The following is a 25,645-nucleotide window of genomic DNA, read 5'->3' as shown; positions in this document are numbered from 1 at the left end:
TTTTCATATACAATTCACTCAGTTTTCCCTATTATTAGCATTAGTATAGTACATTTACCACAATTAAACAATGTGGATACAATCTTGTTAACTAACGTCCATACTTTATTCAAATCTCTTTGGAGTGTAACCTAATGTCCTTTTTTTTTTTTCCTGTTCCATGATCTCATGCAGGATGTTACACATTTAGTAATCATTTGTCCTTAGTTCTCCGTTTCCCAGGCTTTCCTTATTTGTGATGACCTTGAAAGTTTTGATGAATACTGGTCAGATATTTTGTAGAATGTCCTTCATTGGGGATTTATCTGATGCTTTTCTCATAGTTAGACTGGAGTTATGGGGTTTTAGAGGAAGACCACAAAGATCAAGTACCATTTTCATCACATCAATTGAGCATACATACTATCAACATCACTTATCACTGCTGATGGTGACACTGGTCTGGCTGAGGTAATGTTTATCATGATTCTCCACTACAATTATTCATATTTCCCCATTTCCATATGATATAATTTGGAAGAAAGTCACTGCAAAGCCCACACTTAACAAATTGGAAGTTATGCTCATGACCTCAAAGGATAGAACATCTACGTAAATTGTTTGGTATTCTCCTGTGACGGAGATTTCTCTATTCTTTTTTTTTTTTTTTAAGATTTTATTCATTTATTCATGAGAGAGAGAGAGAGAGAGAGGCAGAGATGCAGGCAGAGGGAGAAGCAGGCTCCATGGAGAGAGCCTGACGTGGGACTCGATCCTGGGACTCCAGGATCAGGCCCTGGGCTGAAGGCGGCGCTAACCACTGAGCAACTCGGGCTGCCCCAGATTTCTCTATTCTTATTTATTTAACACTTTGGTTTATAATCCAATATAATTTTATTTCTTGTGTTGCTTTTAAATTATGTTCCAGTTATGACCATTTGGAGTTCTTTCAGTTGATTCCTATCTCCTTTTGACATATCTTTATCATTGCATGTATTTGTGTGTGTGTGTGTGTGTGTGTGTGTGTGTGTGTGTGTTTAATACTTTCTTACTTTCTGGAACTTCAAAATGCTCCAGACTTCTCTTGTATCAATCAAGGAGTCCTAGTGCCACACAAATGTCACCTCAAGCTAAGTAGCAAATGTACATTTTCTATTTTTTTGCAAATGTACATATTCTACTATTTAGTCCTAAAAGTTTAGAAATGCTTAAGATTTTCATCATTGATAATATTTTTCCATGAATAATCATCACTTGCTCCTTGCACTAGCTGCATTTGAAAGCTAAGACAATCCACTTATCCTCTCCTCAAAAAACCTCATTCCATTACTCCAGGACTTCAATTGAGGCAAACCTATCTTCAGAGAGATCCAAGATTCTTTAACATGCCATCTGTTTGGCAATCTCTTGAGATAATTTTCTCTGCCTGATTTCTCTGAAGTGAGAGGCATTACATTTGCCTCCATACCCATTTCATCTGTTTTTTTTTTTAACGTCTTATCATGACACTCAACTACCCATTTCCTTGAGCTTTTTCTTCTCTTTCAAAGCCACTGTTTTGCAGTTATTCAATAAAATCAGAAATGCCAAGAGCTTCTTTTTCTATTTTCCCCTATTATGAAAGAGCTTTTAGCACACTCCACTGGACTTTAAACTGCTTATGAGAAAAAGGCATCCTGAAAAGAAATGCTCTTCATTTTATGATTTTCCTATGTTCTTTTCTTCAGCTAGCTTGAACAGAAGAAAAGCATTTTCTGATTCCTGTATTTGCCTGAGTATTTTCAAAATATTTCTTTGCTTGATGTACCTCAACTTTTAAAAAGCCACTAAGTACACTGTACAGTTTGTTTTTTTTAAATCACAACTCAGGGCTTTTCTCTGGAAAACTCTTGGGTCTCGTTAACAACAACAACAAAGTCCAACAACTCTGCCAGTATTATATCTATCTTATCAGTATAATACCTGAATTCAATCTACTGGGAGTTTGTATAAATTTTTAATAAAAATGTGAGTTAAATGCAGTAAAACACAATATTGAAAAATACTCTACCTTTAATTCATTCTTTATCTCTCCCCATTTACAACTCGAATTTCTCCTCTCCCAAATATTGCCAAATTTGCTTGAGATTATCACTTTCAATCTATTTTCCTACTTGGGGATTCTACTCATTTATATAAACTTAAGTTTATTAATTAAAATGCAAATTCTTTTCTGATAGTTCTTGAGGGTAGGCTAAGAATCTATAGAATCTTACATTCTCATAAATGAACACTTATTAGGCACTTATATGAATTCAGTGCATTAAGGTAAAAAGACACATTAAGTCCTTAGTCTAGTGGTATAATATAGAATAAAAGAATTATAACCTCAATTCCACCTTTATTAAGGTGATTATTGAAGCCACAGACCACACATTCTATTGGTATTTAGTGAAAATGGGTGAAATGTGGCATAAATAGTTTTGAGACTATAAAGCAGGACTTTGGGGAATGTATCAAAAAGATGGCTGCTGATTGACCCATAAACTGGACTCAGGCACTCAGAGGCTTCTCAATCCCTCTCCTGCCCTTGGAATGTGGGTTCTGCTTGCCTTTCCCACTCCCAGAGGCTGCTCCATCGCCTTGAGGATGGTGATATGGTGTTGAGAATACCTGCATGGTATATGTAACTGAGCCCAGATAGGGTGTCTTTATAAATGTTTAAGATTTGGAGGGTGGGTGTGGAGATCCATTGCTGCCATCCAAGACAAGCTTGTATTCAAGTTCCATTTGCTGTTAATAAAACTGTCATCTACCAAACTGGAGTGGCCTGCCTCTTTGGTCTAACCCTGCCCTCTGCTTTTTTCCAGGCCAGCTTCATATTACACCAGGGAAGCTCCCGGGAGGATTATGAACCAACAAAGGAATTAGCCATCACCCTTTGTTTAGAAAAATGAGGGAGGGGCACCTGGGTGGCTCAGTTGGTTAAGCAGCTGCCTTCAGCTCAGGTCATGGTCCCAGGGTCCTGGGATGAAGCCCCAGGTAAGGCTCCCTGCTCTGCTTCTCCCTCTATCCCTCCCCCTTTTCATGCTCTCTCTCTCAAATAAATCAATATATTTTTTTAAATGAGGGGAAAAATGTAAAACATGTACATACAAATTACCATAACATTTAATGTACATCTATACTTTATTTCATCATGAAGTTGGATTTCTGGCTAAGTTTGTTCACTAAAAGAAGTACTTGGGCTTTTCCCCCTTATTATTAGCATTGCGATATAATAAAAAATCTGCTTCACCTACATGAAGTATATGGTACTTACTAAGTACTAAATAAATATTAACTTTGTCCCTCATTTTTATTTAAAAATTACTTAGATCAATGTTTTCCTTTCTTTTTTTCCGTAAAATAGTAATATCCCACAATATATGAAGAGATACTCCCTGCAAAAATGATTCTGTGATGAAATAAGTCTGGGAAATGCCAGATTAAACAGGGCTTAACTTCCTTCTGCTCTACAGAATTTGGCAGGGTCTTTAATATTTGAATGTGCATCATAATGCACTAAAGTAAGGATATGGTATATACCACATTCCCCAAAGACATTTGAGTACAGAACACTTTCTTGCTTAACTTATTTTCCTTATCTTATTATTATTGAAGTATAACTGACCTACAATATTATATTAGTTCCAGGCGCACAACATATTGATTTGACAATTCTAGACATTACTCAATGTTCATTCACCAGGGTAAGTGTAGTCACCATGTGTCACCATATGGTATTACTATGTTATTGACTACATACTCTATGCTGTACTTTTCGTCCTTGTGACTTATTTACTTATTAAAGATTTTATTTATTTACTCATTTATTTAGAGAGAATGCGTGTGAACACGAGGAGGGAAGGGGCAGAGGGAGAGGGAGGATCTCAAGCAGATTCTGCTCTGTGCACAGAGCCCCAAGTGGGGCTCAAAGTCATGACCCTGACATCATGACCTGAGCTGAAATCAGGAATCACATGCTTAACTGACTGCACCACCCACACACCCCTCGTGACTTATTTTATAACGGGATTTTGTACCTCTTAGTCCTCTTCCTCCACTTTGCCCATCCCTCTACCCTCCTCCTTTCTGGCAATCACCAGTTTGTTCTCTGTATTTATGAGTCTGTTTCTCAATGTTTTAATGTTGTTGTTTGTACCACTTTCTTCAAGGGATCCAATACTCCCAGACCAGTTTCGGGAAATGCTACATTAATCTGAAGAGCAGGGGAGAAAGAAATTTAAAACGAGTGTTTGGCAGGATGATGGTGCTGTTAATAGCACTAGGAAACAGGAGAGACAAGTGTGCAATGAAGATTCATTCTGAACAGAGTGAGGTTCCTTCACTGTCTGGCAGAGACGAGCAGTATATATGAGAGTCAAGCTCAGGAGAAAGGTCAGGGCTGTGGTTATGGATTATTATCAGTTAAAATTCCTCCACTACACAGTCTTAGCACTCTGATACATTCCAATCACTTGTGAGATCAATCACAAGTAGCCTTTTACTAATGTTAGTTAAAACACCAACTCTACAAAAGATTTACACTTTCAAAGAAAATGAAGAGTCTTAAAGACTTTTCTGTATGTAATAATGTAAAGACAATTTATTTTCTCAGCAATTGGGTGAGTAAGTGAATATTCTGATACATCTGATGGTGGAGACTGGGCATCCAGTTCCTCAAATCAACAGTAGTAGGCAGACCTTTCCTCACATGTGAGTGTGAGTTTAATTCCTCAAATATAAAAGGGGAGAGAAGCCTCATGAGGTCTGGGTAAAAGGAAGGACACAGAAACGGGGGAAGAGGAAGAGATGTGAGAGCAGGGACACTGAAGATTTTCAAGTATAGTGTCACATACTGTATAATATAATTCGTCCTCATGCCCCAGTAACTGAAATAAGTTAAAAACAATTTGCTCAATGTAGTTTGATTTTTTTTAAAGAAACTAATTTTTCTTTGGCAGAGTACCAAGACAACATCTATTTGTATGAAAAGAAAAGGGCCAGTCAAGGTCCAGGTGACTCCATTGGTGGACTTTGTTGGCTACCTGCCTAACATCTGTTTCCCTCCTTCTGGCTGCCTGACAGGACCCTGCTTTGTCTCATGTAACCAAACAACAGGCTCCAGAAGAAGCTAACCCCATTTGCATGCAGCCCAGGAGGAGGTTCTGGTTTGTCTAATCCAGTCATGGCATTCCCCTTGCCAGGTTTTAGGAATGTACATGTGATCCAATTCTGGCCACTGAGACTGCATGATGGAGACTTTTGGGGAAGTTTTCCCAACTCCTGAAAAATGCACTCAAGAAGAGAGAATCATTTTCTCCTGGACACTTCCATATCTGGACATGACAGTTATAACAGCTTCAACCATAATGCAGCCAGTCTGAGGAAGGCAGAGGCAAGCTATCTGCAGAGCCTGGGCATTGGTAGACTAAGGGCCTGCCCTACTCCTGCTGTCATGTGATATCATAAATGTGCTTATTGTTTAAAGCAGTTTAAGAATTTTGTTTCTGGCAGGCAAAACTTATGTGAACTAATGTATGCTTATAATAACATCAGTCTAATTTCAGTCTGAAAAAGCTTTCCCAAGTAGGAGAGAGAGCAGTGCAGTTAAACCCAGCCAGACCTAAATAGTTCATAATCTGCAGCCATCTAATCTATGTCATACACTTTTTAAAAATGCTTTTGTAACTGCTATGTCCACCCTCTGTCCCCCTCCGAAAGCATTCTATGCACTGTTGTATCACTCAATATTCTTCAGAAAAACAGAACCAATAGTATGTGTGTGCATGTGTAGATACATAGAAGAATGATAGATTTATTTTAAGGAATTATCTCATGTGATTATGGAGGTTGGCAAGTCCAAAATCTGCAGGGTAAAGATCTAGGGAAGAGCTGACATTACAGTTGAAGTCTGAAGGAAGCCTACTGAAATATTCCTTCTTGCTTGGGAGAGGTCGGCATTTTTGTTCCATCCAGGCCTTCAACTGACTGGATGAGGTTCACTCACGTTATGATGTAGGGCAATTTGTTTACTCAAAGTCCGCTGATTTAAATGTAAATCTCATTTAAAAACATCCCCACAGAACACATGCAGAATAATGTTTGACAAAATAATAGGGGACCACAGCCCAGCTGAGTTGACAAATAAAATTCAATATCACAACTATCATTTTAGTTCCTAACCAGTTTCTTGGGACTTCATCACACTCTGGGCATATTCAAGGCATTATGTCATACAGATGAATGCAGAAGCCAGACAGGAAGGAGTGGATGGGCAGAAAGTGCAAATAAGCATAGTCCACTGCTTTAGAAGGCAACAGGAGTTTGAAAGAATAGTGGGATTAAGGGGTGAGGTGAATCACTGACATGGCTAAATCCAGACGGGATTACTCAAGAGCACGTTTAGAAAGACCAGACCCTCTTCCTCCCAACTTGTGGGTTGCTTTGATGCTTCCTTTCCAATATAAGTAATCTATTTTTCTCTAGACAGCACCCTGGATGTTCTCCAGAAAGCACTCAAGAGGGATAAAGATCTAGGAAATTAAATTTGTAGACAGGCAATACTTTTGAGATTTCATATGTAAGTTTTAACCAGATTGCTCATTAGTATTAATGAACTCAGGAGACCAGAATGACCCACCTTCTCTCTAGAATCTTCAGAGTTGAATTATCATTTTTTTCTATAAATACACCTCTTCCTTGCATTGCTATACACTGAGACTGCAGACTGCATACCTTTTCTGTTAAAATTTCACTATTTGGCCAGCTTCTGTATTTTCTAAGATCTTGGTATTATTAACATAAATGAAGCTTTCATAAAGAGAATATGAATTTTAATATAACCATTTTGCCTGGAGGATGGGAATTGGTACCTATCATTACTTGCAACTCTGTAGAGTACCTACTTCCATGGTTAATTCTTGGTTATCCATGTGCTGTAAGTAGGTACGCCATGAAGCCAAATGTGAATGTCATTCCTGCACCCCATTTTCATTATTTATTGCAGCTTTTTGGCAGGAGAGAGCTTGTTTTACTTCACTGAGACAGCTGCTGTCCATTCCCAGTCTGTGATATAAAAGTGACTTGTAAGAATCATGTGGAGTTTGGGCAGCCCGGGTGGTTCAACGGTTTAGCGCCACCTTCAGCCCAGGGCGTGATCCTGGAGACCCGGGATCGAGACCCACGTCGAGCCTGCTTCTCCCTCTGCCTCTGTCTCTCTCTCTCTCTGTGTCTCTCATGAATAAATAAATAAAATCTTTAAAAAAAAGAATCATGTGGAGTTTGTATTCAGAGGACTACAAAAATGACAAAATTCTGTCATTTATTGATAAATATTTTTCAAGTCCATAAAATAAAAAGAAGGCACCATGAGCAGGGGTATAATGAGTTATCACCACTGACCGTCAGAGAACTTATAGAACAAATTCATTTTCCATAATAAGAAATTTGAGGAGGGCTTGAAACAAACACAAAGAGGCAATTATACCACTTTAAATATTTAGCCTCAAACATCCAATTCAGCACCATTTTTCTCCAAGTTTATAGCTTCCGTGGGCAGTTCGGCTTTAGGTAAGCCAAATATGTACAATTGCTGTGGACCTGAAAAAGGCAGTGTGCACTGCTTTATCTTTGATGCAGCATTTCCTCAAAAGAATCTTCCTCTCAGCCCTTCATCCATGCCATCTTTTCAGTCATCAGGCTCACCAGCGGCCTAGATAGATCACACCTGTTATGCTGTAGCATTCAACTCTGACCTAGGGCAGGAGCTGCATTTGTCCTGATTGGTGCTCTGGCTTGCAAGCAAACATTATTTTACTGTAAGGATGATTTCAGTCAGATGGATGGAAGCTCTAGTAAACCGTCCTGCCATATAGTACATAAAATGTTCATAGGTCAATTTTGCCAGCTCTTCCATTTCCCAAGACTATCACTGAAGCTCTTGGTAATACAAACATGCTAATTATCTGCATATTTTTAACCAAAGCCATTCTGATTCTATGGATTACAATGATCAATTACCTATGCACTCATTCATAACAGCAGATGGTCACAAACAGAGGTCTTTATGCTAATTCCTTCAGCATTTCTTGAGTATCCACTGTGTTTTAGGTGGCCCCTAAAATAATCCTTGCTCTCCAAGAACTCCTGTGAAATGCCTATGAGACAAATAGGTGAGTGTCATAAAAGATACATACTGGAAGCAATTGATTCCAGACTTGAGAGAATTAGGGACTATTTTACTGAGGATGGAGAATATTTCTCAAAACAGTAAAAAATGGTCACATTTTATGTTTTGAGAGTTTTTGAATCCATAAGATGCTTACATCTTTCAGACTTTAACTCTGGGTCATAAAAACAATAGCCAATAAATAACAAGGGAAAACAAGGCTTCCACATACAAATAACATCAAACAGAAAGTGGGATATGGGAGAAGTACAGAGCTGACATTCTATTGGGAGAACCAGTGGGACACAGATTGTGTGACCACCTGGCAAACTGCCCACAATGTGGAGCACTGAAAAGCCATAGGCTAAACAGACAGTATCTCCTTCATCACTAAGAGTTGAATCATACTTGTCTTAACAGTGAGGATATATAGGGGCACCTGGGTGGCTCAGTTGGTCAAGCATCTGCCTATGGCTCAGGTTGTGGTCCCAGGGTCCTGGGAATGAGTCCCATGTCAGGCTCTCTGCTCAGTGGAGGAACTTGCTTCTCCCTCTCCTTCTGCTTCTCCCTGATGCTCTCTCTCTTTCTCTCTCTCAAATAAATAAAATCTTAAAAAAACAACAACAACAACAACAAAAAAACAATGAGGAGATAAAGAAAGTTCTGGGCTTATTTTCAGGGCTCTTGGTTCTAATTCCAACAGTCACTTCACTAATTGGAGGCTTAAATGCCAAAGAGAGGTAATAATAATCACACACACACACACACAAATGTATGCACCAGAACACATTTACAATATCCATTAAGTTGTTGTGATGATAGAACATTGTAATAAACTAAAAGCACTGGCACATGCTAGTCCTCTGCTCTGTTAGCTGACTCTAGACCTGGAAACTTTATACTCTGGCCCCTAACCTTAATCTCTAGAAAACACAGGGCAGGGTCCTCACCCATGTAATGTTGCCTCCTCCAACTTCCAACCCTGAATGACTTGGCTTCAGAGTGTCTCTAAAACTCAAAAGGTATGCTGCATTTTGGGTGGATAGTACTATCCTACAATGTACCGACTGCATTGATCCTTCAACTGCAATGAGATAGTTCTAGGACAGCCAGTGATAGAAGTCAACAGGTTATTTTTTCTTGATACTTTATTCTCTGTTTGTACTATTTCCAGCTTTCTATGAAAGAAAGGATTTCAAAATTCTCAGCTATCCAGGTTCCCTGTGTGGAGGAGTCCCAGAGGAACTATCCCAATCCATAACTACACTCCATGAGGATGGTCAATGACAGGAGCAAGGGCTTGAAGTGACAAGGAAAAAAAAAGGACCAAATTATGTTATTAATGTTACTAATATAAGACAAATGGAGGGATGCCTGGGTGGCTCAGCGGTTGAGCATCTGCCTTTGACTCAGGGCGTGATCCTGGAGTCCCTGAATCAAGTCCCACATCGGGCTCCCTGCATGGAGCCTGCTTCTCCCTCTGCCTGTGTCTCTGCCTCTCTCTGTGTCTCTCATGAATAAATAAAATCTTAAAAAAAAAAAACAAATGGAAAAGGTCTCTTTGTATTCTCTAACAGAAATACTACACAGGAAGAGGCATAATTTCTGTACAAAAACGGGGCTTCTCATAAGTGTGCAACAGTACTATGGTAGACTATAAAAATGAACACAAACCATCCCCTCCTTCTATTCATATTCTTTGGTAGAACCAACCTACAACTCGGTTGGCCCAATACTTGCTCCAGCTGGGCTTTAGTAAATGTGACACAGGCAGATGTTTGCCAAGCCCTTGTGCACAGAGGCTCCTCCACACTTGCTGCTCTTAGGAACCTTGCCACAACCATGTGAACAAACCCAGAACAATTCTGCTACATAATGAACAATTTGCAGGGCATCCTCCAGCTGACTTTGAGCCAAGTGCCAACCAGGTGAGACCAACCCAAACCACCAGCCGCAGTAGATGCAGCCCAGACAAGAGAAACCACCCAGTAGACCATAGAACAATGAGAAATAACACTTGTTGTTTTAAGTCAGTATGTTTTCAGGTAGTTAGCAAAAGCTAACTGATAAAATTACATATTCTTTTTTTTGTTTCCCTAATATAAATACATTTTGTGTGTGTGTGTGTGTGTCCATGTATATACTTTGTCTTCCAGAAATGAGCACATAGACCTTAATATTAACTGGATAAATATTCACAGTTTATTTCATCATCTTCCAAGGGAAGGAAAACTTTATTACTCGGTGATGTCAGAGTGTTTCCCAATGTTCTTCTCTTCACAGAAATATTTGTAACTTTTCCAGGGTAAAAGGTCTACATTTCATTAGACTGCCAAAAGTGCTCATGAACACAACAGGTTAAGATCTATTGCTTAAAGGCTAGATTTTAGTATGATGGAAGAATTTTGGAAAATGAGATGAGTTTGACTTCTAGAGAACATGCCTAAGTTACTATCCTGATGGATGGAAAGTGGAACTATGTGGGGAAAATTAAAGACTACATTTCCCCGGCATTTCATGAATAATCTCATTATTACTTTGACTTACTATATCAAGCTTATAAAAAAATTGATGAAAGACACATGTGTGCATTCTGAATTTTCACATGACAGTGGCTGCCTCCAAAATTTTCCAGGATTTTCTTCATTTTCTAATACTGTTGCTTTGTAACAGAAATTCCAATATTTGATTCTAAATGAGATCTTCCAGGCTGCTTCTCAAGTCCAGAACAAAAATTTTTTTTCTTTTTAGATTATGTGTCCCAATGTTTTAAAAAATTGCGTTCCAAAGGTTATGATCTTGAAATACAAATAACCCAATTGAAAATGGAAAATGGATCTGAATAAAGATTTCTCCAAAGAAGATATACAATAGCCAATAAGAACATGGAAAGATATTCAACAGCTTTAATCATTAGGGAAATACAAATGAAAACCACAATGAGACACCACTCACACCCACTAGGATGGCTATAATAAAAACAATGGAAAATAACAGATGTTGGCAAGGATATGAGAAATTAGAACCCTCATGCATTGCTAATGAAAATGTAAAATGGTGAAGCTACTCTAGAAAATAATTTGGCAGTTCCTCAAAAGGTTAAACACAGAGTTACCATATGATCCAGCAGTTCCACTCCAAGGTATATATACCCATGAGAAATGAAAACATACAGTCACCCAAAAACTCATACATGAATATTCATAGCAACATTATTCATAACAGCTAAAAGGTAGAAATAACCCAATGTCTATCAACTCATGAATGGATAAATTGTAGTATATCTATACTATACTGGGATTATTCAGCCAAAAAAAAAAATTAAGTACTGTCACTTAATTCAACGTGGATGAAGCTTGAAAACATCATGTTAAGTGAAAGAAATCAGTCACAAAAGACCACAGAGAATACAACTCCACTTATATAAAATACCCAGAATGGGCAAATCTGGATAGATTGTACTAGAAAAGAAAGTAGATTAGTTACTTAGGACTGAGAAATTGGGAAGGAGTGGGGAATGACAGCTAATAGATATGAAATTTCTTTTAGGTGTGATGAACATGTCTAAAATTGATTGTGGTGATGGTAGCACAACTCTTTGAAAATACTAAAAAGCACTGAATCATACAATTTAAAAGGGTGAGGTTAATAGTGGCAATCATATCTCAATAAAGCTGTTAAAAATTTATTAAGTTTATGATCTTAATTAGGAACACTAATTAATTAGGTGAGATTTTGAGTTTCCACTTTTTGAGTTTTCCATATACAATGGTTGCTTTGTGTTTGCCCTGCCTCAACTATTTGGGAGTGGGCTTCCAGCTATTGGCAAATTGTCCTGCCACTTATCATTGTCCTGCCATTTATCATTGAAATAAAGTTAACTGCTGATCAGCATAGCTTTAAGAAAGAATTATTCTACTGCTCTATTCTTGATGGTGGCGATGCTAGGCGCTTCTGTGGCCTCTCCCAGGCCACCACCTATGCTAGGTCCCACAAGAAGGATTTTACCATTCCTACCTAGGGTCTTAGTGAATCTGGAGCTTCTATATTCTTCTGGAACACTGGTATTCAGTGCTTTCCTTTGTAAACAAACCAGTAAGCTGGCTAGGCCTTGCTTATCTTCATCTGCCAGCTTCATATCCTGGGGTTTGGGTCAAGTATGCTTACTTCCTCCCTCATCACCAAATGGATTTCTAGTATAATCCAATGGGCCTGATTTTTCTATACTTCAAAAGTGAAGCCCCTGGCCCATTCTTCCTCTCTATTTTCTTTGTCACATACCCTGGGCTCTTGACTTCTACTTCTTGACTTCTACTGAACTCAACCAGATTTGCTATGTCCCTGCTACTGGGATTCAGTCTCCACCTTTACTATTCTAATCTTAAGTCACCAAGAAGCTGCTCATTTTGCCACTTTTCTACCACCCATTCTCCTCCACACACAATTTATTATTTCATGTTTGTCCCCCCTCTCCTTAGGTAAAAGGTCACAAGGCCTCGAAAAATGAGTGAAGTATACCAGGTAAGAATGCAGCAAAATGATAATCTCAGCTGCCACTTGAAGAGAGCTTTACCCCTGTTGATTGCTACTGTATCAAAAGAAGGCCTATTTTTTGCCAGATCTGCTAGCTTGTCAAGGATACAGAAATCCAGATATTTAAGTAAAATGTTCTAATTTAGAAAACATGGCTGAATTTCATTTGTTATTTATTTATTTATATTTAAATTAAAGTTAGTTAACATATAGTGTAGTGTTGGTTTTAGGAGTAGAATCTAGTGATTTATCACTTACATACGATACTTACACATTGAAATATTTTTCCATAAAAGAGAATGAGATCTTGCCACTTATAACAATATGGATGGACCTAGTGGGTATTATGCTCATCCCAACAAGTGCTCTCCTTAATGCCCATTACCTATTTATCCCATCTCCCCCACCACCTCTCCAGCAACACTGTTTGTTTTCTATAGTTAATTAATGAAAAAAACACTGTGAAGACCACATACAATGTATCTGTAGGCCAAATTTAATGCAAGAACCACCATTGTGATAGATCTACTTAGGATCTTTCTAACCAGTGTCCCATTTTCCCAATAGCAGTCTGCATTCTGCCACAGTGGGCTTACACCAACAGTTTTGACAAAATGGTTCACAAAGGCCAAAAGAAATACATGGAACAAATTTGTATAGATATAAATATATAGAATGCTAATTTTATAACATACAAGAGATAGTGTTATTTTGGTGTCTCAGGTGAAATCCTATAAAGTATATATGTGGACCCCATAAGAAGGGTGCAAGGTCACTTCCTAAAGAAGTCATTCTTTTCTTTAGGAAGTGAATGATAAAATGATGAATCATGAAATCAAAGTTACAATTTTTGTTTGAGATGGTCTTTGACACTGATAAGATGAACCACTGAAACAGTTATCTAAATAAATCCAAAGCAATACAAAATACTTACAGCTAAAAGGTCTAGGTTTCAGAGTAATATTGTAGAGTTCATTCAATCCAACATTCACCCATTCACTAATAAATGGCAACTGAATACTTGGAATGGGCTAAATCTCTGCTGTAATCTTTATTTCAATGTACCATTTTACTTGACTAGTTCAAATACAATCTCTTTTTTTCACTCTCCTTCTAAACCAAACCAAAGTGGATTTCTAAGTTGATTCTTCATGGCACACCCAGGTCAATTATGCAAAATGTAATGTTACTCATTATGATGAGTAACTTGCCATTAAGGTTTGCATACTTCAAACAGCTGTATACTCTAGATATGTTACTGAGTGTTAGGGATGATTAAACTTGAATTTACAGTTTGTAGAAGGAAAGGTAATCCTAGGTAGGTATCCACAAGAATAGGCAATATTATATAAAGATTTAACATTATAATACCGAAGAGTGAAATTGGACCACTTTAGTACACCATACACAACAATAAACTCAAAATGGATTAAGGATTTACATGTAAGACCTGAAACCATAATACTGCTAAAAGAAAACACAGGTATATGTAAACCGCTAGACAACAACCCTAGTAATATTTTTCTGATTCTGTCTTCTCAGATCAGGGAAACAAAATAAATAAATAAACATTTGAGATTATGTCAGACTATAAAAGCTTTTGTACAATGAAACCATCAACAAAACAAAAAGGCAGTCTAGTAAATCAGAGAAGATACTTGCAAATGGTATATCCAATAAGGGATTAGCATCAAAAATAAATAAAGATCTTATACAACTCCTATAAAAAGAAACAATCTGATTGCAAAATGGGCAGAGAAGCTGAATACACATTTTTCCAAAGGAAGATAAACAGATGGCAAACAGAAACATGGAAAGATGCTCAACATCACTAATCATCAAGGAAATGCAAAGCAAATCCACAGGTATTTATTACCTCACACTGGTCAGAATGGCATCAAAAAATAAGAAATAATAAGTGTTGATGAGGATGTGGAGAAAGGGAACTCTTGTGTACTGTTAGTGGGAATGGAAATTGGTACAACTGCTATGGAAAAGAGCGTTGAGGATCCTCAAAAAATTAAAATAAAAATATTAGAATTACTATATAATCCAGTAGTCCTACTTCTGGGTATTTACCTAAAGAAAATGAAAACACCAATTCAAAAAGATATATGCACCCCTCTGTGTATTGCAATATTATTGATAATAGCCAAGACATGGAAGCAACCTAAGTGTCCACTGATAGATGAATGGATAAAGAAGATGTGGCGCACACACACACACACACACACACACACACACACACACTGAAATATTACTCAGCCATAAAAGAGAATGAAATCTTGCCACTTGTAACAATATGGATGGACCTAGTGGGTATTATGCTAAGTGAAATAAGACAGAGAAAAGCAAATACTGTATGATTTTACTTATATGTGGAAACTAGAAAACAAAACAAATGAATAAACAAACAGAAAAAGACTCATAAATACAGAGAACAAACTGGTGGTTACCAGAGGGGAGGAGATAAAGACTAGGTGGAGTCATGGAGACAAGGTGAAGCTGGTGAAGGAGATTAAGAGGTACAAACTTCCAGCTATAAAATAAATCAGATATGGGAATGACAAGTGCAACATGGGCAAGACAGCCAAAAATACTGTAGTAACTCTTTATTTTGACAGATGGTAACTACACTTATCATGGTGAGCATATAGTAATCTATGTAATTGTCAGATGACTATGTTGTAGACTTGAAATTAATATAATATTGTATGTCAACCATAATTTAATTAAAATAAGAAATAATTAACATATATAATATACATACTTATGCATATATATGTATAGTGTGTGTGTATATGCAGACATACTTTAAAGCAGCAAGAAACTACAGTCAAACTCTGCTGGTGAATGCTTACCTGGAATATCCACAATTTCTTTATTAATCATCATTTCTCCACTCACATGGCTTATGGTCCTTACCATATTTTGCTGGAGTTGGAGACAATACTAAATTAGCATTTATTATGAAATGTTATTTTATGAATTTATTTTTTAAAGAAAAATAATAAGAGTAAATTTAAGCCTAGGCTGACCAAATAATTAAACTCATCCTCAAAATAAATGAAACATCAGGGTGCCTGGGTGGCACAGTTGATTGACTATCTGATTCTTGGTTTTGGCTGAGGTCATGATCTTGGGGCCATGGGATCGAGCCCTGTGTGAAGACGGAGTCTGCTAGGGATTTTCTCTCCCTCTCCCTCTGTCCTGACCCACCCCCTCAAAAAACTAAATAAATCTCTAAAAAAAAGAAATAAAAGGTCAAATGCACTTCAAAGATCATCTAGAATTGGCTGCTTATGTAAGAGGAAGGCCTACTTAAACATCTATAGGTTTCTGTTTGCTCATCTGTAAAGTGGGATGGTAGTGAGTCCAAACAACTGCTAAGATTTCTTCTAAATCTAACATTAGATGACTGAGTTTTCCCATCAAACCGTAATGTTTCACTAAGATTCTGTCTACATCTCCCCTATCCCATGAACTCAAAAAATACTATCTTAAATAAGGAAAAACACTATGCTAAATAAATAATCTATGCTGCATTTCGCTACTACAGATAAATCAAAGTCTGTAAATAGGCACATTCCTCACTCTATTACATGTACCCCTCCCCCACCTACCTCTCTCTCCTTCCCAACATGACCATAGGGCCAGTGTTGCCCAAACTTCAGTCATTTGAGTTTCATGTCAAATCTGAGAACCACCTATATTTTTATTCATTTAAAAATTGAATTTAAGTTAGCTTATGTTTTTAAAAATTAGCCACATACTAAGCAATCATAAGCTTGATTGTTCTAGCTTTATGCATATTTCTAATAAAACTTGAAATAAATACATATTCTATAAATAAAAGAAAATTCCACCAAGTTCCACCTCAAATTCTGTTGTACACCCTAGGTAGTATACATAGTAAACTTTGGAAAATACCAGAGCAGCCTATGAAAAGAAGGACATATATATGCTGGCCTAGAATATGTAAGATTTTGTTTCTAAAGGAACCTATGATAGTAACATTCCCATTGCATTTATTAGCATAGAAAATCAACTGTTATATCCATTATTCTTTCATTAGCTTAGAGAATCTGATTCCATAGATTATTTTTAAAAGGGGACCATAGGACCACCAGTTAATGGGTAGAGTTTTTGTTTTACATATAAATTAGCATAAATCCCACTCTCGTCATGCCAAGTGTTGATGCCAAATCTTTTGGAACCATCTAGATCAGTGAACTGAGAACGGCATTTTCTGTGGACTATTGAATAATCATCTTGACAAGGATAATCCTATTGGGGAGGGGAGAAAAAGAAATAATATTGAGTGACCAAAATATATAAAAATATATAAAAATATATTGAATAATATTATAATAATATTGAGTGACCAAAATATATAAAAATATATAAAAACCAAAAATATATAAAAACAAGATATATATAAAAACAATATATAAAAAATATATAAAAACAAGAGATTTTTTTAAAAGATCTTCAATATATTAATCCTATTTGATCCAAGTTTAATTTTCACACAATTAATTTAATTTATCAAATTACAAATGCCTCAATGAAAAAATGGCTATTGCATTTATAAATACTTTAATTCTAAAAGAAACCACTAGTTCATAGTTGTTTTTTTTATAAAACTAAAAAGATAAATTGTTTCACATTTAAAATTTTTGTAAACCATAAATATATGACACAAAGAACAATTTAAATGTTATGATCACCTACATTAAGACCAAAACACTTATAATTTAATAGTCATTCAACACCTTTTAAAAGTTAATACAAATTATAATCATTCCAAAGAATAATATGTTGGGCTGTATCATTAGTTGCAATCAATAGTTGCTATCAAGTCATAAATGCTGAACTCAAAGATTCATTCTTCTGAGAAATTTACCCCAGGATAACTCAGAATAATGTTTAAGGTATTTATCCTTTAAAGCACTTCACAGAAGCTTCTGTTGATAAAACAAGATATTCTCATTGACCATTTCCCAAAGAAAATATTGATTCTCTCAGATTACATCAAGAGTAATGGTAGACAAGGAACATTAAAGCCCTTGAGCTGATTATCTAATTTCTGCTTCAGATTGGTACTAATTTTAAAGTACTAACACAATATTGAAATCAAATCACCAGAGCTATAAAACAGTTCTAATCTTAGATTGGCCTTATTGAAAATAATTGAAATTTTTAACCATATATTCAACCACAACAATAATTATAGAGGCAATGGATTTACTGAGTGTCTATTATGGGTTGGGCACAGTAGTTGAGTGTTTATATTTGTTAATCCATAGCAGAACTCCACCATAGGAATTATTACTCCCACTTTGAATATAAGAAAAGACAATTTGCTTAAAATCTCAGAAAAAGAGGATTTAAAGAATGTCAATATTAAGCAACTCAGCCAGGACTTCCAACTAACTAATTGTAAGATCCATTATCCCTCCAGGACCCTCATCAAATTTTCAATAATTAAGAGATGAAAAGACATAGAAATGACAAAATCCTACAAATATGTTATATCCATGTAACTATCTATAGTTTGGGATTTTATTTTTCATAGTCAGGGTCTCATTTCTTTAGGGCTCGTCTGTTGAGTTTTGGTCCAGTAGAGGCTCTTTCAATGAGATTTGAGCGTTACTGGCCAAACCCGCCTGTTCACAGGGAGGCAGGATCTGCCCATTCCTAAACCAGCTTCCATCAAAATGAAGGGAGCTTCAAATGCAGGGTTGGTGTGTTCCTCTAGCATCTCCTAAGCAGACAGGATGATTTATTTTGATCAGGTGAGTGACAAGATTAAATGTGATGTTTTTTAAGAAAAGGATTCTGGCAGAAAGAAGGTACTGAAGACAGAGGTGGAAAGGATTGGATTCCTAACTCTGATTAGAATTAGAATAATAACTCACATGTCATCAAATAATGTGGATAAACAAAATGTGGTCTATCCTCACAGTGAAATATTATTCGGCAACACAAGGAATAAAATACTGACAGATGCTGTAGCATAGATGAACCACGAAAATGTGCTAAGTGAAAGAAACTAAACAGAGACACACATTGTGCTATTCTTTCTATAGAATGTCCAAAATAGGTGCATCCACAGACACAGAAAGTAACTTTGCAGGAGACTAGGGGGAGGAGGAAAACAAGGAGAGCCTGTTAATGGGTACAGTGGCCAATTTTATGTGTCAAGTTGACTAGATCACGGCTAAATCATCAACCATTTGGCTAAACATTATTTCTGAGTTATGTCTAGTGTGTCCAGATGAAATTAGCATTTGAGGCCGTGGACTCAGTAAAGCAGTTTGCTCTCCCCAATGTAGGTAGATGGGTACCTTCCAATCCATTGAGGGCCTGAATGGAAGAAAAAGGCAGAGGAAATAAGAACTCAGTCCCTTCCTGCCTGATTGCTTGAGCTCCAACATTAATCTTATCCTATTCTCATGTTTCTCAGGCCTTCAGACAGGGACTGAATTCCACCACCAGCTTTCCTGGGTTTCCAGCTTATAGACAGCAGATTGTGGAACTTCTCAGCCTCCATATTGCATTAGCCAATTCCTTATAATAAATCTCTCTCTCTCTCTCTCTATATATATATATGTATATATACAAAATATATATATTTTATAATCTTATAAAATTATTATAAAATTTATTATATAATATATTATGTTATTATAATATATTATATTATATATTTATAATATTATAAATTATTATAAAATTTATTATGAAATTTATAAATTTTATAATTTAATAATATGTATATAATTTATAGTATATATAAATATATCTCTCTATATATACAAAAATGTATTTCTTTTATAATTCTTAAAGGAAATAATTTATTTCTAATTAACTTTGTATGAAATCTTATACAATATTCAGACATTTTACAGATACTTTGATGAAAAACAACTGCCTGTTTCTACAGGTTTTTCATGAATTGGGAAAAGTAAACTAGTTTTCCTAACCTTTATCACTTACTGATATCATTCTTAGATCATTCTGGAAAAAAAAAAAAGAGGCAGGTTTGGCTTGTTTTACTGAATTAAAATAAATAAAGACAAAGAAAGTATGAAAGGCAGAAGTATGTGCTACCTTGTCCTAATTACAGTTTCTGAGAGGATGGTGTCTGTGTTTACTTTCTGGTTTACTGTATCAATTAATTTGATCTGAATTTCTGACCTGTGTGATTTGCCTTCTCTCTCAAGAACTTCTTTTAATATTTCCCGCAAGATAGGTGTACTGGTGACAAATTCCTTCATTTTTTGTTTATCTGAGAAAGTCTTTCTCCTTTACTTCTGAAGGATAACTTTACAGGATATCAAATTCTAGGTTGATGTCCCAAATTTTAGTCTGACATTCAAAGTGCTCCAAAATTCTCTTCTACTTTTCTTTTCAGACTTCTTCCTATCTACTCTATCAAAATGTTTTATTCTAGCCAAATGGAAATATATAGTGTTTTTTAAAAGTGCCCTCACACTTTTCACTTTGCATTATTGCTCACATTGTTGCCTTCACTTGGAACGCTCTTTTTCTTTCCCTCCACACCCCCTACCACCACCCTTCAAGATCCAGACAAATTCAGACAAGATCCAGATATTTCTTTCTGTAGAGAAACTTTATTAATACATACGGGGTTTCTTTGTAGGGGTGATGAAAATGTGAAATTGTGCTGATGATTGTGACTATGGATATACAAATATCACTGAATTGTACACTTTAAAATGATGAATTTTATGGCATGTGAATTATCTCAGTAAAGTTGTTACTTTTAAAAAGTAGATAGCAGAGGTGAACAATCCTGAAAACTAGTTAAGAGACTGTTTCCTATTAATACACAGAAAATTGAAACTGTCCCATTATCAGAGGTGCATTGGTAAACCACCAATGGGTAAAATATCCCATACAATTTATTTGCAATATTTGCCAATTTCTGTGGTGGAAATATGGTTGACTTCAAGCTACCAAAGTGAGGTCAGTGAACAGAGTTGGGAAGACATGAACATAATCAGCACATGCAAACTTTAAGACATGACTCCAAACCACCCTAAATTTAATTCTCCCTTTTCTCATTGTGTGACAGCCATGTAATTTGGGTAGACTGAACTCATTCCAAACTGTAGGGACAGAATCTAACTGACCTATGACAATCACAATAATCCCACTCCTTCGTCAGTGACAGTGATTGACACAGTGTTGGGCATGTGTTTTGAGTTTGTCCAAACAAAGTAAAGCTCAAGACTTGTTCAGTTATTTGGAGGAAAGAAACTCTTTTTCCATTATTGGACACAAATGAGGAAGTATGTAGCCCAGATTGTTATTGGCGACCCTCTTACAACCAGTTTAGCATGAAACCAACACCATAAAAAGCAGATTTGAGAGTTGGTAAGAAGCATGATGACATTTGCTGTATCAATCCTTTCCTGAAACCTGCCTTTTCAAAAAACATGAACCAATAAATTGCTTTTATTGTCCAGCCTGACTTGAGTTGGGTTTTGTACAACCTACTAAAAGTATCCCAACTAATGCATACTTTAATAATCTGCAATGTTGGAACACTGAGGCACTAAGAATCAGAGAAAAAGAAAATGGGTCAAAACTAGGAAGCAGGACAAATATATATAGCAGGAATAAAGGGAAAACAATATATTTGTGACTAATCATATAATCAGGAATTAGGACACAAATATGAGATAGATGAACAAACAAAACAGGACAATGTCTAACTAATAGGAACCTGAAAGGCATAATTATTATAAGAAGCAGAGCAAGTATGTTTTTCAAAGTTTAATACAAATGGCACAAAATAGAATAAAACAGTTACTCCATGATTCGCCTTCAAGGACCTTAATATTGACTGCAGCTCAGACCCAAGGCCAAATTGAGATGGTGGGAGTCTTGAAAAGGTAAGTAATTTGGTGTGCCACTCAAACCAAGTATACAGGGGGTAATCATTTCAAAATGATAAGTAGTTTTGCCCTTTCTGTGTGTAACCATTCATTTGCCCAAAGTGAGATCACAGTTTCTTTCAAAAAGAAAAAAAAAAAGACAACAAGAAAGCATCGTAATATTAGCTTCTAACATGCAAAATAGGATTTTTCAGCAAAATAATACCTTGCAATCCAACTCACATCTTGAGGACTTTAGAATATCAATGTCCAACTGAAAGACCTCAGATCATAGAGTTCTTCCAATATGGAGGAAAAATATCCTCTGTATTAAGGCTTAGCCAAAAGTTGGAATGGATAGTGATAATACAAAGAGCCTTTTAGGGGAATTAGAGGAATGAGAAAATAAGGGAAAAGGGAAAAGGGAAAAGCAGAACAGCAAAAAGAGCCAACATATTTCCCAATTTTCCCTTTTTAAGACTTTAGTCTTTCGGAGTCCCTCTGACCTGGCCAGAGAGAAGTGCATGAGATAAATGAGAGTAAAGTGGAAAGGCATAAGAAGTCCCCATCCCTCATGAGAACTCGAAATTAAGCATCTCAGGCTGCCCTTTCATTTGCCTGGAGTACAATCATACCCAGGCTGGTGGGGCAGCATCCTCAGGCAGAGGGAGACTCTGGGTCACTTTTGGCATCCTGTGGCAAGTTTGCAAGGGGGTTACTAACAGGAGCTTCAAAGCCGAACACTGGAACTGGGACTGGATGGGAGCCACAGAAATCTTCTGTGGGGTCTACAATATCTATAGGAGTAGAAACAAGGCTGTTATCCCAAGCAAGCCATCTAGGCTTCAATCTAATCCAGAGAAAAAGAGGAAAATAGAAAAAGACCTACAGTTCAATGTCGACAGACTATAGCCACCAATACTAACAAGGAAAAGAGCAGTCAGGTAAACTAGGGACATCATTCTAGAGACCAGAAGAAGCAGACAACAGCACACTCAAAAATCCTAACCTTGCCCTTTGGCATCAGAATGCTATGTCACATCCCCCTTTCCATATACCTGGACGTCATCTTAGAGAGAGTCATAGTTATTATTACTGTGTAACAGGTCAACTTATGGAGAGCAGTATAAAACAATACCCATATTAGATTTTGGGTCAGGAATTTGGAATGGTATAACAAAGACAGCATCCCTCTGCTGAACATTGAGGCTTCAGTGGAGAAGACTTGAAAGCTGTTAGTGACTTGAGGGTTGGGGTTAAAAACATCCTTCACTCCTGTTGGTGGTTAATATCAGCTGTCTGCTGAGACCTCGGTGGGGCTGTTGACTGGAACAACTATATAGGTCCCCTCCGTGGGCCTGCTTGGGCTTTCTCACATCATGGTGACTGGGTTCTGAGAATAATGATGGCACAGAGAGAACCAGGAGGAAGCTACACTGCTTTTTATCACCTGGCCTCTGAAGTCACATAGCATACTTCTACTACAGTCCCAGTTCACCCAGCTCTAATGGAGATGATAAGGACTCTGCCTCTCAATGAGAAGAGTTTCAAAATAACATTGCAAAAGCATGTGGGATGATCACACATGCTGTACCCATTTGGGGAAAACATCAATCTGCCACATGAAGGCAGGCTGTGTTGGGGTTCTTAAGACTACCACTAGATTCAGTGATTTGCTAGGTGGACTCACAGAATTCAACATATAGTTGTATTTGTGGCTCTGATTTACTACAGCAATGAATACTAAGCAAAATCAGCAAAGAGAAAAGGCATATGGGCTAAAGTCCAGAGGAAACCAGGTGCAAACTTCCAAGAGTCCTCTCCCAGTGAGTCACACAGAATGCACTAAAATTCTCCAGCAAAGAACTGTGAAATGCTGTTTACTGGGGAACCTCATTAGAACCTCAGTGGCCAAGGTTTATCTTGGGGGCTGGTCTCAGAGGCACTTGCAATATCCAGACTCCCAGAAGTTTAAATGAACCATATTGTTTGCACAAATGGTTTAGGTACAGTGAGCCACTCTCCCTAATGAGAGTGACTCCCTAAAACTAAAAGTCTCATTCCTCTAGTTCCCCAAAAGTCAAGTTTCTAGATGCCAGCCAAGGGCCAACTTTGCTAGCAGACTTTTTAACAGGTAACAGTTTCAGTTCTACTATAAATTTAAATTATGGAATCAGACTAAGCTGTAAATGGATGGAGGGGTTAGTGTTTTTCTGCTGCTGATAGGCTCAGGAAGAAGGCCAGTTATCAGACAATTTTCCTCTGCATACATGAGTTGCAGACAGTTGTTGTATTCTCATACCCTAACATAATATTTACATGTCTGTTCAATATTTATTTAGTGGGAGTGGGATGAAATGTTTGCAAATTGTCTATAGAAACAGATGTGTAAATCACCACATGTTGTTGGCTAGCTTACTGTTCTGGTACTACACAGACCCTGAGTGCTGACAACCTTTATTTAAGATAGAATAATCACTATGAGCTTTCCCTGAGCCATTCAGGTAGATGAGGATCACAGGAAAAAAAATTGTCTGAGGTGTGGAATGGGTGGGTATCAGTATACAATGGCTTACGTAGAGCCAGACTGAAAGAGACATTTCACAGGAAGAACTTTGAGTACTGAGCAGGCCAACTGGGGATAAAGAAGCAAAGATGATCCACAGTTCAAATCTGGATGGCTGGGAGACTTCTAAAACCACAAAAAGGAATAAGACATGGAGATGGGAGAGGATTTGTTTTAGAAGAGAAATGATGAGCACATTTTAGACATTTTTAATGTGAGATGACATCAGTACAAAATTATTATTTGTAAGGTGGTACTGTGGTATAGATGATCTGGAGAGAGGTCAGTGCTCTTTGCACAATGGTAGTCATTAACAGGGGAAAAATATCTATAAAGAACAGTATTGGCGTTTCACTGCATATGTATCATTGGGATAAATCCCCAGCGGTGCAATTGCTGGGTCATAGGGCAGATCTATTTTTAACTCTTTGAGGAACCTCCACACAGTTTTCCAGAGTGGCCGTATCAGTTCACATTCCCACCAACAGTGTAAGAGGGTTCCCCTTTCTCCACATCCTCTCCAACATTTGTTGTTTCCTGTCTTGTTAATTTTCACCATTCTCACTGGTATGAGGCGGTATCTCATTGTGGTTTTGATTTGTATTTCCCTGATGGCCAGTGATGCGGAGCATTTTCTCATGTGCTTGTTGGCCATGCCTGCACCCCAATGTTTATAGCAGCAATGACCACAATAGCCAAAATGTGGAAGGGGCCTCGGTGTCCATCGAAAGATGAATGGATAAAGAAGCTGTGGTCTATGTATACAATGGAATATTACTCAGCCATTAGAAATGACAAATACCCACCATTTGCTTCGATGTGGATGGAACTGGAGGGTACTATGCTGAGTGAAATAAGTCAATCAGAGAAGGACAAACATTATATGGTCTCATTCATTTGGGGAATATAAAAAATAGTGAAAGGGAATAAAGGGGAAAGGAGAAAAAATAAGTGGGAAATATCAGAAAAGGAGACAGAACATGAGAGACTCCTAACTCTGGGAAATGAACAAGGGGTGGTGGAAAGGGAGGTGGGGGGGGGGGGGTGACTGGGTGACGCGCACTGAGCGGGGCACTTGATGGGATGAGCACTGGGTGTTATGCTATATGTTAGCAAATTGAGCTCCAATTAAAAAATAATGTCAAAAAAAAAAAGAACAGTATTGGCATCATGGATGATATTTGAATACAAACTGTGAATTATAAAATTATACTGCCTCAATTATACCTAAGGTTGAAAACATTACCATAGCTACGTATCCTTGTTCTTAGGAAATACACACTGAATTGTTTATAGGCAAAGGGGCTCAATGTCTCAAGCCTACTCTCAAATGGTAAACAATTTGTGACTCTGGGTAAAGATTATATGGGAGCTCCTTGTGCCATTCTTGCAACTTTCTTGTAAGTTTGAAATTACATAAAATAAGTTACCCTCAAAAGTTGATGGTTGAGGAGCCATGGGAGTGGA

The 25,645-nt window shown here is 37.1% G+C and overlaps 1 protein-coding gene across 2 annotated transcripts in view; it reads right to left on the bottom strand.

Annotated features, from left to right (window-relative positions):
* The window catches only part of CFAP95 (cilia and flagella associated protein 95), a 185,264-nt gene that overhangs the window by 79,201 nt on the left and 80,418 nt on the right, over positions 1-25,645 (bottom strand). Inside the window, exon 6 of one of the 2 annotated variants that reach the window (XM_026001482.2) lies at positions 13,731-16,990. The exons of the other annotated variant lie outside the window; for it this stretch is intronic. Within the exon in view, the coding sequence (XP_025857267.2) occupies positions 16,808-16,990 (183 nt within the window). The 3' untranslated portion in view covers positions 13,731-16,807. Of the gene's footprint in view, positions 1-13,730; positions 16,991-25,645 lie in introns of those variants that run through there. 2 annotated transcript variants of the gene reach the window in all.

Source organism: Vulpes vulpes, chromosome 1, assembly GCF_048418805.1.
Source record: "Vulpes vulpes isolate BD-2025 chromosome 1, VulVul3, whole genome shotgun sequence".
Lineage (NCBI taxonomy): Eukaryota > Metazoa > Chordata > Mammalia > Carnivora > Canidae > Vulpes > Vulpes vulpes.
Note: the sequence above shows the minus strand (reverse complement) of the source record. Positions and strands in the feature narration are given on the sequence as shown.